Genomic DNA, 15,974 nt, shown 5'->3' with positions numbered 1-15,974 from the left:
AATTTATCAATATGGACGTGAGCGGTGGCTGCGATCAAATCTCACGTCTGGTCTCAGCTCGTGTATGCAAGTTTTTGAGTTGCCTGAACTTGCGCGCAGCATAGTAAATACGGTGGAGAATTGTAGAATGACAGCATTTTGTTCATTTTTATTTTCCTGACTTTCCCTCATTTGTCGATCGTTAACCAGTAAGATTAGAATGTCTTTTTAAATTTTTGGTTTTATACAGGGCTTTAGCTTTATATGCGCGAATAGCAGCGTAAACAAGACCATAAGGATTCAATCATCGCATCATGCACCTGCTGCGCTTCTGTGAAAGCAGAAAAACAGAAATTAAGTCTATAAAAGGAATAAAATAAATAGGATCACACAAAATATATAATAGGCTATAATTAACAGATTAACAAAAGAAAAAAAAAAAACGCTGTGCAACAAGTATAGGCTACGCTCGTTTTTGTGACACTCTTAATGCATTTAATTTCTTTTCTTTATATTTTTATTTGATTTAATCCATCTGATCATACAGGCACCATCAAACTAAAATGCAGTCAACCAAACATAAAAGTTACACTGTTTATTTTAAAAGGTCCGCTGTAAAATCAGCGTGCAGCGCCCAACATGTGAAGGATTTTACACGGATATTAGAACATGAGTGAAGTATAAAGCCGTGTTTAGGCTGCATAATGAATAATAGTTATGCAAACAAATGTTACAAATATGTCAAAAATGGAAACATTTGGATTCTTGTGGTATGAGGCAGGCTCGTGAGCCCAGTGCCGTTTCAGTTTTACTTGACATTTGCTATTTATAATGAATGCCACTATAGCATAATTTGTGTTTTATTTTATAGTTTAATATATAATTTTATAACTACTTATTTTTCATTCTTATTCTGTTCTGAATACCATTAAATTTAAAATAATTGTTGTAGAGTGAGGGGAACTAAATAGGCCAATTGTTTGCAATTACAAGGTTAACGGGTGTTTTTGGAGTAAGATCAATTTCTCTTTCATGAGATTACTTCCTCTTTTTGGCCGGGTTTCGTTTCTCCGTGTCGTATGCTCTAGGGACGAGGCTGTTCTTAGGGGCGTGATATTCAAATGACAATTGTTTTCTGCCGCCACATTTATCAACATACGATCATTCGTACGATGAGACTGGCGGCATACGAATGTTTCATGAATCACACATGAACTCTGTCGTAAGTTGATTTGTGCGCACGGATCTGCGCTCGTTTCTACGTTAGATTGATAAATGAGGCCCAATGTCACCAGAAAACCTGTTCTCAGTCAGTTGCGAATAGATGACACTAAAATATTTGCACAAAGCAGTTTTTTCATATCAACTTTATTAGTTGTCATATCCCTTTAAGTTTTAAAGGGATAGTTCATGCAAAAATGCAAACTTTGTCTTTGTTTACTCACTCTCCACTTGTTCCAAACCTGTATGAGTTTCTTTCTTCTGTTGAACGCCGAAGATATTTTGAAAAATATGGCTAAGCAAACAGTTGACGGTAGCCATTAACTTCCATAGTATTTTTTTTATATTGTGGAAGTCAATGGCTACTGTCAACTGTTTGCTTTTCCACATACTTCATTCATTTTTGGGTGAACTATCCCTTTAAGTTTAATTTCAGAGTTTAAAAAATCAACCTGACCTCTGAAACAAACAGACAATGAATTATTGCAGCATGATGATGTTTCACTTTTACATGATACATAAATTCACGTAATATTTTATTAGTGTGAAGTAGGGCTGTAGCTATCGATTATTTTAGTAATCGAGTATTCTACAGATTATTCCATCGAGTAATCGTATAATAAGTCATTTTTCTTTATTAAAGAGCAATACTAAATATACAAGAGATAATAAGATAGATCTCTTAAAATAAACAACTAATTATAAAATCACATTTGTAATCATGCTGATTTTAGAGGTGAAAACTGGCACTCTTCGTGTGATATTGACTAACTTTCTTTCTGTGGTATTTTTATGCACAATGTCTTTCACAAAACATAGCTAACGTAGGGACATTATAACTAGCCACCATATTGATTTATGGTCTTAAATATGTCCAGCGCTTTTTTTTTAAAGGCTGGTCCTTGTATATATACAGTCTATGGTCTGGTCCAGCGTTTATCGGGTTGTGCGTCAGTAATAATGGTCCGTGGGGAAACACGGTGTTCCGTGTGTAGTTACAGTAAATGGACTAAACGAAGCCTTGAGGCAAATAATTTGCCTCAATTATTTTTTTGTATTCGAGTTACTCGAGGTATTCGAGGAATCGTTTCAGCTCTAGTGTGAAGGCATCAATAAAGATACATTCATTTGTTTTATGGTTACAATGCATTTAACTTGGTATACATAAGACTTCCATAACATTAAAAATTATAAATATTTCCACCAAATTGAGGATTCCCACAAGCTGGATGTATCTGGGAATTTTAAAATAATGGAAAAGTTTTGGAAAAATGTTGTGCGCTGTTTATCAAGTAGTCTCATGTTAACCTTCTCTAATAAATCCCTAGAAAGACAATAAAATGACATCTTGACAAATACCATGTTCTTTGCCCTGCTTTTTATCTGTAATGGAGATTATCCTCTTTGTTATTGCATAAAGCTGAATTCATTCTCTGAATATCTGCAGCAGATTGTCCAAGACCAAAAGATTATGGTGTAATTTTAGTTGCTGCTCATCCCGAAAGATCATCATTTACATAAAGTGCTCAGAATGTCTGCCATTGTGACCTCAAGCATTTTCACATTTTTCCTGTATGATTATTTATGTAGTTTTTTTTTTTAGTACAGCCAAGCTTTAAAGGTCAGATTTAGTTTTAAGTTTTGGCCTGTTTTTGTATGAGTTGTAGTGATAGTAGCTCTGCTCTGTTATTGGTAGCTAAAACTATTACCTATTAAATTATTAAAATAATTTTTGGTATATTTAATAAAGCTGAAGTAAAATATAAATATAAAAACGTAAGCTTAAATAAAAATGAGAAGTTCAAGCACTAAAATCATTGAAACAAACGAATTAAAAAGCAAATACAAAAATGCATAACAAATACTAAAATTAAACTGAAATGAAAATAAAAACGAATAAATCTAAAAAGAAAGCTAATACAAAATATTACTAAATACTTCAGTAGTATATAAATAATACTACAATAACACTGTCTAAAACCTAACAAGCTGCCTAGTATTGTTCTTTTAAAAATTTCGCAGTCTACTGATGTGACGAGAGGGGCGGGTCCGAGAGCCGTGGGAACGGATCGAGGCCGGTGGAGTAAATGCTAATGCGTGACACCTGCGCCACTCACCGGTCTCGAGTCCCACGGAGGAGCTCCGGAAGGATAAAAGGAGGAGTGACGACAAGTGTTGGACGAGAGAGGACCAGGCCTGGATTTTATTTTGTGTTTTGTGTGCGGCAGTCGTCTACGAGGGGCTGCTGCTTTACTTTCATTTTGTGTTTATTTTATTAAAGTCTTTAAATGTTGAAAAAAAAAAACATCTGGTTCCGGTTCCCAGACACACTGCCGCTCGGCCCTCCACCAGCTGGGTAAACTCTTCCGCGATGCCTGGCGGCGGCACTGGATAGCCCTCGGTGGACGGGCCAACACTCCTCCACCGCCCGGTGGACGGCGACAGCTCCTCCGGGTTCGGGCAGCCGGCAGGAGTCCCCCGTTCCCTGCTCCTACCCATCATGGCGGATGGCAGCAGGCTCCGGCCTCAGGTGAACGGACGGCAGCAGTCCCTCCACATCCCAGGCGGCCGGCAGCGAGTTCGTCCTCCCCCCCCGGCAACTCACTCCAGCCCACCGCCTCGAGCGTCCATGGCGGCAGACTGCTCCGCCATGCTCGATGGCACCGCGGATTCACCACAGCGGCGAGGGATCTCTGGCAGCATGTCCTTCCTTCCTCCTGGGTTTCGGCACCAATGTAACAAAGTTCGTAGTTCGGGAAGAAGGAGCGCATTAGCATTTACTCCACCGGCCTCGATCCGTTCCCACGGCTCTTGGCCCCGCCCCTCTCGTCACAACTGACATTTATGACATCTGCCTCGGCTCGAACATTACAATGTGCATGATAACTTTCATTAACTGTAAGTTCAAAGACAGTGCATTTGTTTCTCTGCCACTTAAGGTTTCTAGAGTGCACCAGTCAGTCCCGGAAGTAAAAACTTTATTCATTTTCTCCACAGGGAAATTGATTTTTAACAATAACTGATTAACCTTTAAAGACGGACCTACTGTGAGCTCCAAGATTGTTAATCGATGGTATATGGTTTTGTTGAAGCCACCTTTTTGAGCAAATCATGCTGGTGCTTCCTGTGCTGGTTCTAGAAGTATTTTTTTCATTCATTTTTCCTATAAGGATTTTTTAAAAGTCTTCGTTTAATGCTATAAGCCATAAACCAAACCAACCAGCTATAAGGAGAATCACAGCATTACAAACCTTTATTTGAAGCAAAAAGGTATTTGAAAATCAGACAAAAAGACGAAGGTCCAAGACTATGTGCATAATGGCTTTACTACAATCCCATGAAGCATTGTGTATGCTGTATTTTTTAACAGGGATTCCACTGTTAAACACGATTATTTAAAACAAAAGATAAAATAATGTGAACAGGTGGCTTCAACAAAAGCATTTACTACCAATTAACAACCTCAGAGCTCACAGTAGGTGTGCCTTTAAAGGTTTATAAGTTATCGTTAAAAAAATCAATTTCCCTTCTGAGAAAAAAATGGCAGTTTCACTTCTGGAACTGACTGTTGCACTCCAAATAGTTGCTGTGTTCGTCTTCTTGCCAGGACGATTGTTTTGTACTCTGTGATGGATTATAAGATAATAAGCAGGTAAGGGTTTAATACGGTTTCATCTGAAATCAGTATCTCTTTCCCTCATTATTATTTATGTGGTGAAAAGCCGTGTACATTAAATGTTTGTCTACATTGAACTTGTTATATTTTGTGTCCAATTATTTACTTATGTGGGAAGTAGCTGTGTAATAAGTGGAATAATGTTATTGCAAAATAAACCCCATTAAGGCGCTTATTCTGAGATAACAATCGACTGGATGTACATTATTCCTTGCATGTAACCTTTATATGTTAACCTTTTTTACTGTTATGATGGTAAATTGATGTAATTCCAAGTTTGATTGCTCAATTGAGGCAGCCATGGCTATAGTTTTTGTCTTTTTGGGGGTGTTTGTGTTGATGTATCCCTGCATTAGTGCTGGGTGAGCTTGTCTGTGCTCCGGTGACGTGCTCACTGTTGCAGGTACCAAAGCCTCATCACCTCCACCTGCGCTCGGTGACACCCGGCCGGCCAGCGAGAACCTGGACACCATCCTGTTCCAGCTGAGACAAGTCACCGGGGAGCGGGACGAACTTCGCAAGCGCTTGGCACTCACCTCACCTGGCACCACATTTGATGACTGCAGGTACCAACCCTAGTTAAATAAAAAAAAAAGCAGTAATTTAATTTCTTATCTGTAAAGGTTCCTAAAATGAATTTCAGATGTAAATGTACACTATCAGTCAAAAGTTTGGTATAATTAAGATTTTTTAAAATGTTTTTGAAAGATGTTATGTTGGCTGCATGTGCTTATTTAAAAAATACAAAAACAGTAATATTGTGAAATTGTTTTCTATTTGGATTTTTTTTTTTTATTTAAAAGAAAATGTTATTTTTAGTGCTGTCAAAAGATTAATCGCGATTAATCGCATCCAAAATAAAAGTTTTTGTTTACATATATGTGTATGTATTGTGTATATTTATTATGTATATATAAATACACACACATACAGCATATATTTTGAAAATATTTAAGTTTATACATTTATATATTCATATTCTTATATTTTATATTATATATAAATTAGGGCTGGTAATTTAACGCGTTAATTAGATTAATCAATTATGCGAAAAAATTACGCGTTAACATTTTTAACGCGCCCCGACCCGCCCCGTCCCAGTCCTGTACCAAAGACTACACATCTTGCAATAAGCTGTAGTGGGGAGTCAGTCGAGCATGATGCAAAACGACGACGATGACACAGATATGCATGGCTTTCTGAAGGGAAAATTTTAATTCAAAACTCATGCCAATGGAGCCACTGATAAAACCATAGTCCTTTGCCTTCTCTGTAATAAGGAATTTGCATACCATCGAAGCAGTTCTAGCCTGAAATACCACCTGAGCTCAAAGCATATAGCAAGCTCTGCAGTTAGCACAACCCCAGATGCTCCAGTCAGCAAGCTCCGCCAAACCACGCTGACTGAGAGTCGCCACAAATTAAGTAAGTCGACCTCAGAAACACTATCTAAATGGATTGCAATGGACTGTAGGCCTGTTAATATTGTGTAAGACGAGGGGTTAATGGTCGAACTAAAACTTTGACCTTTTGCAACGTTTTGATTTAAGTAGCCTATTATTAAAATGATTCAGATATCGCACGCCGTTGCGATATGCATATTGCGATATTTACATTTGCGATATTTCGATAATTTCGATATATTGCGCAGCCCTACTACACACTACCAACAAGACATACAGTACTTTCGAGAATAAATCAGCTGTATGACACCGAAAAACTATCAAAAGAGGAAAAATTGACTCAAGCACAATATGTTGCTCTGACCGGAGATCATTGGACTTCGATCAGTAATCAAAACTATCTAGGTGTTACTACACACTTCATTGATCATAACTGGACACTTCAGTCCTTCGCGTTAATGGTACTGAAAACAGCCACACGGCACTATTCTGATGCATGTGCCGAACAGTTCCTAACAGTGACAGAGAAGTGGGACTTTACAGAAGAAGTGACCACCATCGGAACAGACAGCGCTCGAAACATGGTTGCTGCAGCAAGAAAACTTCCGTTTGATCACATCCCCTGTGCCGTGCACATATTGCAGAGGACCATTACTGTTTGCCTCTCGGACAGTGGGTTTGTTGATGCATTGACAAAGTGTCGCAAAATTGTAGGACATTTTAAGCACAGCCCTGCTAACACAGAGGAACTACATCAGCAACAAACAGCACTCGGACAACAAAGAGAGCAACTGATACAGGACGTTTCATTGAGGTGGAGCTCATCACTCGATATGATCACGCATCTCTTATGGAATGAAGAGGCTGTTATGACTACTTTAGCCCAACAGAAACACAAGTTAGTCATGCTGACCTCTGCTGAGTGGGACAAACTGCACAAGCTGCAGACGCTTCTTGAGCCATGCAAGTAAGTCTGCCACACACCCATCCTCCTCAATTACATTAGTGCCACGTCCTATTGTTATTGCATGATGTCCTTGCATTTATTTGTGGTTCCTGCTGTTTTTGTTACACACAATATATAATTTAGAACCCAAGAATATCACACCTAAAATGTCTTGGAGCTCTTACTGAGCAAGACAAACATGCTTGTTACAAGAAAAAGCCTTTAAAAATTCTATAAAATAAACTCTTAAAAAATGTTAAGGATTTTAAAATCATCTTTTATAAATTAATGTTAAATATGCTTTTCTTGCCTAAACCAAATGTACTGAACTTTATTTATTGTTCTTATTATCTTCAGGTATGTGACTGAGGCTCTTTTGCACTACACTCGTTATATCTTCACAGTTGTTTATATCACTGGTTTGCACTATAACTGCCATGTGCCTTATCTCTCTTTTTTTTTTTTTTTTTTTTTTTTTTTTTTTTTTTTTTTTTTTTTTTTTTTTTTTTTTTTTTTTTTTTTTTTTTTACAATGTCCTTATTTGTATATTGTATAGGTTGTATTTTATATATATTTAAACTGTATTTATCTGTATTATGTCTACTGTTAGTGTTAAGTGTTAACTGTATGCACCAAGGGTCTGAGAGTAACTCAATTTCAATTCTCTGTATGTATGTGCTGTACATGTGGCAAAATTGACAATAAAGCAGACTTTGACATTGACTTTGACTGAATTCCTTGGGGGTTAGACTTATGTCTCATGCTCTGTAGTGCTGCCTGCATTCTGCCACCTTAACCATGCAATGAGGGTCTCTGATGAAGATCCAGCATATGTGGCAAGGTTCAAGACTACCTTCAAGAAAGACCTTGCTGAACACCAAGCTGACATGAGCAATGAATGGCTGAAACTTGCTTCAGCTCTTGACCCACGTTTTAAGGACTTGAAGTGCCTATCAAGAGGGAGAGAGAGAACAGGTGTGGTCCAGCCTTGAGAAAATACTACAAGAAGCAGGACCCAGCACACATACTCCACAACCCAGTGAAGAACATGAGCCAGCTAAGAAGAGGAGAATCCTTCTGCTGGGTTCAGACTCGGAATCGGAGGAATAAAATCATGTTAGCAATGCGCTACAAAGCTACAGAGCTCAGCCCACTATTGAGATGGATAAGTGTCCTTTAGAGTGGTGGTCAGTTAATGCAGAGGCCCATGTTAAACTGTCTTCCTTAGCTCGCAAATATTTGGCCACCCCTGCAACCACTGTACCATGCGAAAGACTTTTCTCACTGGCGGGCAACATTGTGCAAAAGAAGAGGGCATCTTTAAACTCAGAAAATGTAAACACGTTAGTTTGTCTTAGCAACTGGTTGAAGGAGAAATAAGAAATGAGGTTAGTTTAACTGTGTTTCTGTGAAATTACTGGATGACCATTATAGCATAAGGGACAGGCTTATAATAATAATAATAATAAAAATGGTCATGGCCATTGTCGCCTAAGTGATAGACTTTGTGTAGAAGTTTGTGTTCAATAATAAAACAATGTCATGGCCATTGTGATAGTCTTGTGTTCAATCAAAATAGTAATAAAAGCTGCTTTTTGTAATATCGGTTCAATCTTCATCTAACACAATAATTTTAAATGATATTTTGGGGGGAAATTCTCCGCTAATATTTATGTGCGATTAAATGCGATTTATTAGATTAATTAATCAGCACATCATGTAATTAATTAGATTAAAAATGTGTATCTCTTAGCAGCCCTAATATAAATATATTTAATATATAAACATAAATTTTTTTCTTAAATATATACATGCATGTGTTTGTATTTATTTATACATAATAAATATACACAGTATACACACATATTATGTAAACAAATCCTTTTATTTTGGATGCGATTAATCGCGATTAATCATTTGACATCACTAGTTATTTTAAATTAAATTATTATTAATTTTAGTATTTCACAATATTACTTTTTTTGTTTACTGTATTTTTGATCAAATAAATGCTGCCTTGGTGAACATAAGAGACTTATCAAAAACATTTAAAAAAAAATCTTAATTATTCCATACTTTTGACCAGTAGAGTCTTTGTTATCCCAGTTAACATTGGGCCGCCCTTGCAGACTGAGGGACGCAGTGCTGATGTTTTGCTCTTTGTCTCCAAAAGGCCAAATTCCAAACCTGGCCATGACTACGAGCGTCTGAAAACGCAGTGCATGAAGGCCATGGCAGACCTGCAGTCCTTTCAGAACCAGCACACCAAGACTCTGAAGAGGTGCGAGGAGGCCGTGAAGGAGGCAGAGTACTACCAGTGAGTACAGGCGCCATGCATCTCTCTCTAACAGACATACTAAGAGCCATCTGCTGCATTTGTAGCAGTCTTTAATTAGCTCTTGCATTGTCTGCAGGTTAATTATGGCTTTATTAAATGTTTGAAGCACATTGTTCTGCAGCTCAATTCATGTTGCAATATTAATGTGCATAATGCACTTAGGGAGCAGTTTTAGTGTTAGAGGAGTAGTTCACCCAGTTATTTAATCATCCACATATCATTCCAAACCTCAAAATACAATTATGATTACAATAAAAAATGTAATAAATTAAAATGAAACTGTAAAAATAAAATAATTAAAAATTAAAAAAAATGTATTTATTGAAATTGTAATAAATGTGTACAATTTAAATTAATTAAATTAAATAAATTAAAATGTGAAAATTAACTCTTTCCCACCAGCATTTTGCCTCCTACCTTATAACAATAAAGACACGGAAAGGCAAAAATTTGTCAATGGTGGTGAAAGCGTGAAAAAATTACAATTGTCATCATTTACTCTCCCTCATATCACCCTGCAGAACATATTTTCAAGTATTTTTTTTCTGTTTTACTGTTTTTGCCAATGCAATGAAAGTCAATGAGGTCCAAAACAACACAAGATAAAAAAAAAAAAAAGACATTTTTAGAATGTCGTCTTTAGCGTTCCACAGAAAACAACGAAAATCATGACAGGTTTGTATGGCGAGTAAATGATGACAAAATTCATTTTTGTTTGAACTGTGCCTGCAGTGTCTTTCTATAAAAATCCTTATGCAAAAAACACAGTCACAAGGAAGTAATTATGAAACTGCTTTGTCATATGTCATCAGTTTAACTGACATTGGTTTAATGTTGCCTCGTTATCTCAACCAGTTGGCAATATGTAAGCGTGTACACAAGGAAGTTTGTTCTGCTCTGTTGTTTCTGACTCACCCTTGTTTGCCAGTGTGCTGTCATCCACACACCAACATAATATCGTCCATCCATACACAGATGTGCAGTGGCTGTAATCTGATTATGATGTAAGGACACATGCCCTCCTGTCCCCGTCTCTGCTGGGCATGAACGACCACATAGAGATGAAGACTGAGTTGATGAGGGATTAATCCCATATTCCCCAGCACACACACATACACAACCATTCTCTGTCATACTGCTTGCATGTTACTGATGTCTCGAGAACAAAAACTTTAATTCTGTTTGATCCTCCTTGTCTGCTGGTAGTGTCTGCACTGAAATTGAACCCATTTTATTTTATTTTTTATGCATAAAATACAAAAATGCTGACAATGTAATTTTATTTAATTTTATACTCCAAGCATAAAATACAAAACACAGTAATATTGGGTACAATTGTTAATTTTAATTAGATTTAAAATAGATCATTGATATATTTCAGTATTATATTCATAATTGAATTTTTGCTTTGTCTGCCATCTTGGATGGAGTTAGTTGCAATGCATTAAAAGATTGCACTCTGTCACGGGTATGTATGATGCTAAGATTTTTTTCAAATTGTATTTGTATTTTATTTTTTACTCTAAGCATAAATACACTAATATTGTGTAAAATAGTTAATTAAATTTGAAATAGACAATTGATAGTTTTAAATATTGAATTATATTCATAATTGAATTTCTTTAGCTTTGCTGGCCATCTTGGATTGAGTTTGTTGCAGTGCATTATGGGATTGCATTTTCTTGAAAGGGAATGTGTGATGTTTTCTTAGAAATTGACCAAAACAAGCTATCTTAGAATATCATCACATTGCTTATGTTTGGAAACATGCCTATGATGCCTTAAAATTCTGCCTGTGTAAACAGCTTACTAGTTTTTGGAATGGAGTCACTGTGTAGTTACTAATAGAGTTACCGCTCTAGGTCAGTGCCCTCAGGGCAGGGTTTTAATGATTCCTGATTGTTTTTAAAAAGACATCAGGCTGTAACGGCCATAAAAGTGAAACATTACCTAGACCGCACAAGTGAGGTGTGATGCAGATTCTCATGTGATGTAACAGAGTTGCAATATAAGTAGCTCAGTTGTTTGTTTGTTTGTTTTGTGTTTATATTTCAGCATACAGCATAGCCGCCTCCTAAGTGAACAGTCTCAGCTTAAGGAGGAAATGGAGGTTTTGACGAGAGAGAACGCCAAGCTGGTTCGGGAACACAACCATCTGAAACAGAGCTGTGAGGAGCTCAGGAGACTTCACTCTGAAGATCAGAGAGAGGTGGCCGACATGAGACTACAGCAACAACAGGTACAGGCTTTACGCATAATCCAGGGATGCTTCATACATGCACAAGCAGTGTGTAAATGAAATGCCATCTTAACTGTGACAGCAACACACCATGCATCAGAGATGGGCACTCGAGTTAGTGACTTGGACTCGAGTCGCACTCGAGACACATTTTTATGGACTTCAGACTCGACCTGAAATGACTCCAAACTTAACTCAAAGAAAAGGACTTGTGAATATTTTAAAAGCAAATAGAGTCTTTTATTCTTACTTATATAACTGATATTCAAAAGGCGGACCGCATCCACACCCCGGCATCCATCCAGACCGCGAGCCGTAACAGCAGCACCGTTTTAAGTGAGTAGTGCATCAAAACAGCGGAGCAGATCACATAACAAGCGCTCAGGTTCGTTTATGGTAAGTATCTTTCAGCGCTATATCCTTTCGTATTTTTATCTTAAGCCAACCGCGCTTTATTCGAGCCCTTTCGGCTCTGCGCACTTTCTCTCTCCTTGGACGTGTGCCGGCGCAAAGTGTAAGAGCTGCGGATGACGTGGTTATTTTAACAACAACAACAACAGAAACACTGTGAGCAGCAAAATTGTAGATTACTTTCACTAAAACACAGCAGAAAGCAGCAATGCTGCAAATATAGTTAATTTTTTTATCTATCTATAACCTATGACTCTGACTGTTCAAACCAGATGTGACACGACGTTTCTGATCTATTTAGGGTGTGTTCACACTTGTCATGTTTGGTTCGATTGCTCTGTTAGTGCGGTTCGTTTGAGTAAGTGTGAACGCTGCTATCCGAACCCTGGTGCGCACCAAACAAGCGGACCGAGACCGCTGAAAAGATGGGTCTCGTTCCGTTTCCAAACAAACTCTGGTGCAGTTCGAATGAAATATGAACGCAACACAGACCAAACACTTCTAAACGAACCAAAAACAGGAAGTAATAACAAGATGCGACGCTATGCGACATGATTTGATGACGCGGAACGAGCGGTGTATCCAAAACAAAATGAGCAAACGTGGAGCAACGATGAGGTAAAGTGCCTTTTATGAGCTCTTCGTGAGTTCGCAGGTGGTGAAAATAATATCATAAGTACACGCAGCAATGAGCGCGCTTAGTCCATCAGACGGCATTATGTGTGTTCGACTTAAAGCGGCGCTGAGCAGACCGATCGGTAAATGGGTGCTTTGATGTCATACACCGATCGGTCTGCTCAGCACCACTTTAAGTCAAACACAGCTTTTGTTTGGAGTTCCGTCGCGAAATATACGTCATTCAACCCGACCAGGTTGTGAACGTATCACTGTGCCTTTAGGTTCACTGTCTTTAGTTTCGTTGTCAAAAATGCCAGTGTGAACGCTCAGCGTACCAGGACCAAATGCATCGTTTTCTTTTTTGGTCCGGACCAAACGAACCAAGAAAACCGAACTACAAGTGCAACCCTCTACGAACACCTTGGCAATTGAATCGCCTCCAACTCACACACTGGCGAGTAAAATCTGAGAATTGATTAGCCATTGGCTAATATTAGACATCCTTTAGTCGCCCAGAGTGAAGATTTAGTCGCATATGCGAGTGATTTACTCGCAATGTAGAGGGTTGAAGTGTGAACGCACCCTTAGCATTACGGCACGACCGTCGAGCCCAGGGAGTTAATCTGTAGGCTAAGAACATTTCAAACGAATCGTAATTATAACTGGTAAAATTGTTGTTAGATGGCTAGGATAGAACTTAAACGTTGAAACTGCTAGTTAACCTTCTTTTCTGCTCAAGATGAGAACGTTTTGATTATTGTAGCTACATTGTTTTTAAGTAAAATATTAAAACATAAGTGACAGGCTTGAAGTACCTTAACTTTAGATCTTAACACTTTTTTTTTTTACAAAGCAGATCATAGATAATTTATTTTGTCTATAGCCTATAAAACAGCTTCATAAATTGAAAAGATTTCAATACATGAGGATTCTGAATGGGATTCTTTTTAGAGAGCCATTAAATGACTTGAGACTCGACTCGGACTTCAATTAAAGACTTGTGAACATCTCTGCCACGCATCTCCATAGAGAAAATCTAGTGATTTCTGGCTTTCAACATTTGAGTGTTTATTTTAATAATGTCCTTACATTTTAAAATAGTTGTTGGGTGTGTACCATTGTGAATTATTACAGACTTTAAAATTTAGGAGAAAGGGGATCTTGTTTAAATCCAAATTATATCTAAATAATTTTAAAATGGAACCCTAATTCCAAAGTATAGTTGTAAACTTATAAAACTGAATAGAAAGTGTTTGTGTACTTGTCCCTGCATGTTTAACTTGCATCAGGCCTGGCAGATATCTTTATTTCAAACAGTGAATGAACTGCTCGCATCCTTATTTGACATTGCTTGATATTTGACGATGAACATTTTGATAAACACACTACCTTTCAAAAGTTTGGGCTTGGAAAGATTTTTTTTTTTCAATGTTTTTGAAAGTCTGATATCACCAAAGGATGCATTTATTTGATCAAATATGCATTAAAAACTATATTGTGAAATATTATTCCAATTTGAAATAATGTTTTTATTTTAATGTTTGAAATCTTTTTCTATGATAGCAAAGCTGAATTTCAGCATCATTACTCCAGTCTTCAGTGTCACATGATCTGCTCATGCTAATTTGCCTCTCAAGAAACATTTATTATTATTATTAATACTGTTGAAATCAGTTGTGCTGCTTAATATTTTTGTGGAAACCTGCATTTTTCATGATTCTTTGATTAATTGAAAGTTCAAAAGGCCAGTTTTTATTTAACAAATATTTTGTGACATTATAAATGTTTTTACTGTCCCTTTTGTGCCCTTGCTGTCAATTTAATATGTCCTTGCTGGATAAAAGTGTGTATTAAAACATAAATCTTACTTACCCCAGACTTTTGAACTGTAGTGTTAGGTATATGGGGAATTTCCACCTTGTTGTCTGCTAGTTGAGTGTGCTATAAGCAGCAAAAATGGGCTCAGTGCCGAAACTGTAATCGCAGAACCGCTTTTTTTCCCGCAGCACCGCCCTGCTAATGCACACAAGTGTGAATGTAACCTGTTAATACGGGCACCAAAATACATATGAGCTTCTTACGCTTGCAGTGTGAAACAGGCCTAATGGTACTGCCGTCAGCCAGAAAGTGACGTTAGTCTGCCAAAATTGATCCCTGATTTTTTCAGAGCTTCAGGGACGGTTAATTAAATTGCAGATTTTGTCATTCCCTACAGCGCAGACTGTTGTGGGATTAGTGCGTCTGTTGCATCACAGCAGCGTTTATGTTGTAAATCCAGAGGCTGGGCATCCCATAGTAGTGCAACCAAATCTGACCTTGACATAAACCGGAAGCCAGGGGACAGGAGATTATTCAGTCAGATGCCACCGTGTCAACACACTGTCTGCTCTCTGTAGCTACTATGAAGGAATGAGCCTTTTCCTGTCGGATTGATTTATCAGGCTTCCTTCCGGATTAAACCCACGAATACAAATGGAAAGGTTTAAAGCATTAGGATAGCTCCTGCTTGTGTGTCTGAAACGGTCTTAATTGTCGCAGAGAGGTCAGATCAGGCGTGCCACGGGATCTGTGCTGTAGCGCTCAGATTGAACCGCATTTTGACCTGTCAGCAGTGCTTACGCTGCCCACTGGCTGAACAGAACGCTCACCGCCTGCTTGAAAAAGGTCAGCCTGGAAGGGCAAGTGCTTGCTGACTGATGGAAAAGGACAGAGGCTTTTGCAGTTAGTCAATACTCTAAGCACTGATTACATGGCCTAGAGGAGAGTTGGATACAGATGCCAATCACTCAGCATGTGAAATCCCACTGTGGCTTGGTCAGGGGCCACTGAGGTGTGGGTTTATTGCCTGAACGGGGAATTACCTTCGATTATGTCATTAGGACACATAGTGGACACATAGTGTCCTAATAGGTCAACATTTTTGCAAAAGAAGTGGATGCTGTTTGTTTATTGCTGAATTCAGTGTTGCGTTATTTGTGTGTAAGTGCAGTGACAGCATTTGGCATGCAAGTACAGGAGATGTTTTATAGACTCATGATCGCCCTCTGGTGTTTGCATTGTCAAATTTGAATTCAAGGGATGATAAAAGTAAATTTATAACAGGTAATATATGTAGGAGTATAATCACACATGAGTTGAATTCT

At 37.9% G+C, this 15,974-nt stretch overlaps 1 protein-coding gene across 4 annotated transcripts in view; it reads left to right on the top strand.

The window, feature by feature from the left end:
* Nucleotides 1-15,974, top strand: part of LOC107747468 (disks large homolog 5-like) — a 52,216-nt gene that overhangs the window by 2,427 nt on the left and 33,815 nt on the right. For 3 of the 4 annotated variants that reach the window (XM_016561993.1, XM_016561991.1, XM_016561994.1), the window contains exons 2-4: nt 5,280-5,442; nt 9,399-9,542; nt 11,619-11,802. In XM_016561993.1, coding sequence (XP_016417479.1) covers nt 5,280-5,442; nt 9,399-9,542; nt 11,619-11,802 — 491 coding nt within the window. The remainder of the gene's footprint in view (nt 1-5,279; nt 5,443-9,398; nt 9,543-11,618; nt 11,803-15,974) is intronic. The other variant, XM_016561992.1, reaches the window with a different exon arrangement.

The sequence above is a fragment of the Sinocyclocheilus rhinocerous genome, unplaced genomic scaffold, assembly GCF_001515625.1.
Source record: "Sinocyclocheilus rhinocerous isolate Xijiao unplaced genomic scaffold, SAMN03320098_v1.1 scaffold2664, whole genome shotgun sequence".
Taxonomy (NCBI): domain Eukaryota; kingdom Metazoa; phylum Chordata; class Actinopteri; order Cypriniformes; family Cyprinidae; genus Sinocyclocheilus; species Sinocyclocheilus rhinocerous.
This window is presented reverse-complemented; position numbering and strand designations above follow the sequence as displayed.